This window comes from Mytilus galloprovincialis, chromosome 6 (assembly GCF_965363235.1).
Source record: "Mytilus galloprovincialis chromosome 6, xbMytGall1.hap1.1, whole genome shotgun sequence".
In the NCBI taxonomy this organism is placed as follows: domain Eukaryota; kingdom Metazoa; phylum Mollusca; class Bivalvia; order Mytilida; family Mytilidae; genus Mytilus; species Mytilus galloprovincialis.
Window position 1 is genome coordinate 73,620,798 of NC_134843.1, and position 2,508 is coordinate 73,623,305.

At 32.5% G+C, this 2,508-nt stretch overlaps 1 protein-coding gene across 1 annotated transcript; it reads left to right on the forward strand.

Annotated features, from left to right (window-relative positions):
* The first annotated feature begins 210 nt into the window (after nucleotides 1–210).
* On the forward strand, nucleotides 211–1,719 carry LOC143080286 (uncharacterized). The gene has a single exon (XM_076256030.1). The coding sequence runs from the start codon at nucleotides 248–250 to the stop codon at nucleotides 1,313–1,315; it is 1,068 nt and encodes a 355-aa protein (XP_076112145.1). The 5' UTR covers nucleotides 211–247; the 3' UTR covers nucleotides 1,316–1,719.
* The last annotated feature ends 789 nt before the right edge of the window (nucleotides 1,720–2,508 follow it).

Here is a 2,508-nt window from a genome sequence, read left to right on the forward strand (position 1 = left end):
ACCATAAATAAAAAAAGATCTAAGCACTTGTTAATTTCTTACCTAAACATGCTAAGAGACCGATAAGTAAAGGCGTTTTTTTCTCATGGAAAAATCTAGATGATCTCGTGTAGTTTTTATCTGGCGTTGCGAAAGTCCAATTATTTTAGATTATTTTGTTTATTAAGAGGTTTAACCTAAATTGTTGTCATTTTCGTTATTTTCAGATATCGTAAAAGGAAACAGATGAGAAACATAATAAAGGGAGATGCCATGGCAAACTATTCCAATGCGATTAACATACTACAAACCAAACTGGCGTCTGCTTACGTCGAGTCTGATACTCTTAATGACGATATTCACTCTCATACATGTAGCTTCGGATATGATGGTCAAATGTCCATCGTGTGTATCCATCAGATTATTTCACAAACGTGAAGTAAAATTTGATTTCAATTATGAAAAATATTTAAATATGACTTGGAAAAGTAAACAGGAAGTCATTCCATTGTTGACAATGTTCACAACCTGGAACCCGTCCATGCAGAAACCAGTTGTGTATACAAATGCAGTGAAAAACTGGCATTCTTTAAGCCGGAATGTTAGAACTATTGCTTTCACAAACGATAGTGAAATAGAAACTTTAGCAAGAGAGGGTGGTTGGCTTACATTGCCTATTAAAGAAACCGCGTGCTTTGGCACACCAATTTTAAGATCGATGTTTCGAGAAGCAATGGATTTACCAACGAAATCAAAACTCTACGCATATGTTAATGCTGATTTAGTTTTCAATGACGGATTAGTAAAAACACTGACAGAAATTACAAAGAGTCCTTATTTCGAAAAAGGACCAATTCTCGTTGTAGGTAAAAGAATAGACGTGAATATATCGAGATTACATGAACCGGAAATAAATTCTACTGGTGATGTTGACGAATTAGCAAAACATGGCAATATATCATGGGGATTTGCAGCTGATTATTACATAACAAATGAATTATTTCCATGGGAATTTGTTCCAAATTTAGTCATAGGTAGACCGCTCATTGATAATTGGCTTATTTGGTATGCAAGACAAATTGGTGCTAAAGTTATAGACATAACTGGGACCGTTTTAGCTGTACATCAATTAGCTAATGGTTTGAAGAGAATTCATTTTATGTGCAATAAAGCCGTAATGTGGAAAGCAGGTTTATTGCCAAATACGCCAATTTGGAAGGGCATGATAGAGTGTGCCTCATTTGAGACTAAGTATAACAGTAAAGGAGATGTTATTATTTTACCAAAACTAATAATGCAGCATATATGTAAACATGATGAGGTTGTATTTCACTGATAAAATTGGTTTTAGGATTTTAAAGTTAAATTACTATCGGTCAAAATGCTTCATAAATTTTACTTAATCGGACATATGTTATATATGGTCACTTATGGTTTTAAAACATGTGTATGTAAGCTTTGAATATATGATTCACTATTTACTTGTAAAGAAAAAGAAAGGGCACATTCTGGAATCTGGAATTTAGAATTCAAACTATAAACCAAAAGAACATAAGTAAACTTAAAGGAATAAAACTATTGGTAGTTTAATGAACTCCTTTTCGAGATATATGGAGGTTTTTTTAATGGCGCGAAAAGGTTGACTCAGACTTTTACATTATATTTAACATTGACATTATTTGTTAAAATTGGGTTAAATATTGAGAAAAGAAATCTCGAATCTGCCGAAATTATGGTAAATGATCTACAGGCTTTTGAAGTCTGTGGGTGAAATGAAATAGGGCAAAATACTTTACCCTGTATCGTAGTATAGGAAAATACCAAAGTGTCTGAACATATGACTGCATGTATGATTTTTTTAAATGAACACTAGTAAATCCTTAATTTATAGCAACACTTCTGTTTATTCCGAGACTCTCAACAATTTACACATTAGTATACGAAATTTAAGAAATATTCTAACCATTAAAAAGTCTTAATAGAGGTTTTGACAGATTCAAAAGTTTTCAATGATTTATTTAAAAAAAAAACAACTTCTGACTAAGTTATATATCATAAGTAGAGCGATTGTAAATATTGCAACTTATCATTATTGGACACTTTTAGCAGCCAATCAAGATAGCAACCACTTTTTTTCCAGCAGCCAATTTGTAGCGTGAAACATTGCTCAAATCGGAACTGTGTATGAAAATTCCCTGCTTGAATAAAGTCGGGGAAATTAAATGAGTAACCACATGAGAATATCACAACTTTTATGGTTTTTTTTAAAACAAAGTATCGTGCCAGCACTTATACTTGTACTAGCCTTCAAATGCTAAGAAACCTTTTAACCCTAACCTAGTAAATAATTGAGTTGATACAACAGGAAAACAATATTCCGTAGCCAAATCGATGAATCAGTCCAAAATCAATCTATTTCAACACTATAAACGCAATTCTGTTATCCCTGTTAGGGAGTAAGGTGTGATTCCCTTATTAATTAATCAAAACGTACTTAATTTTGATGTGGAGATTCACAAGATGGATATG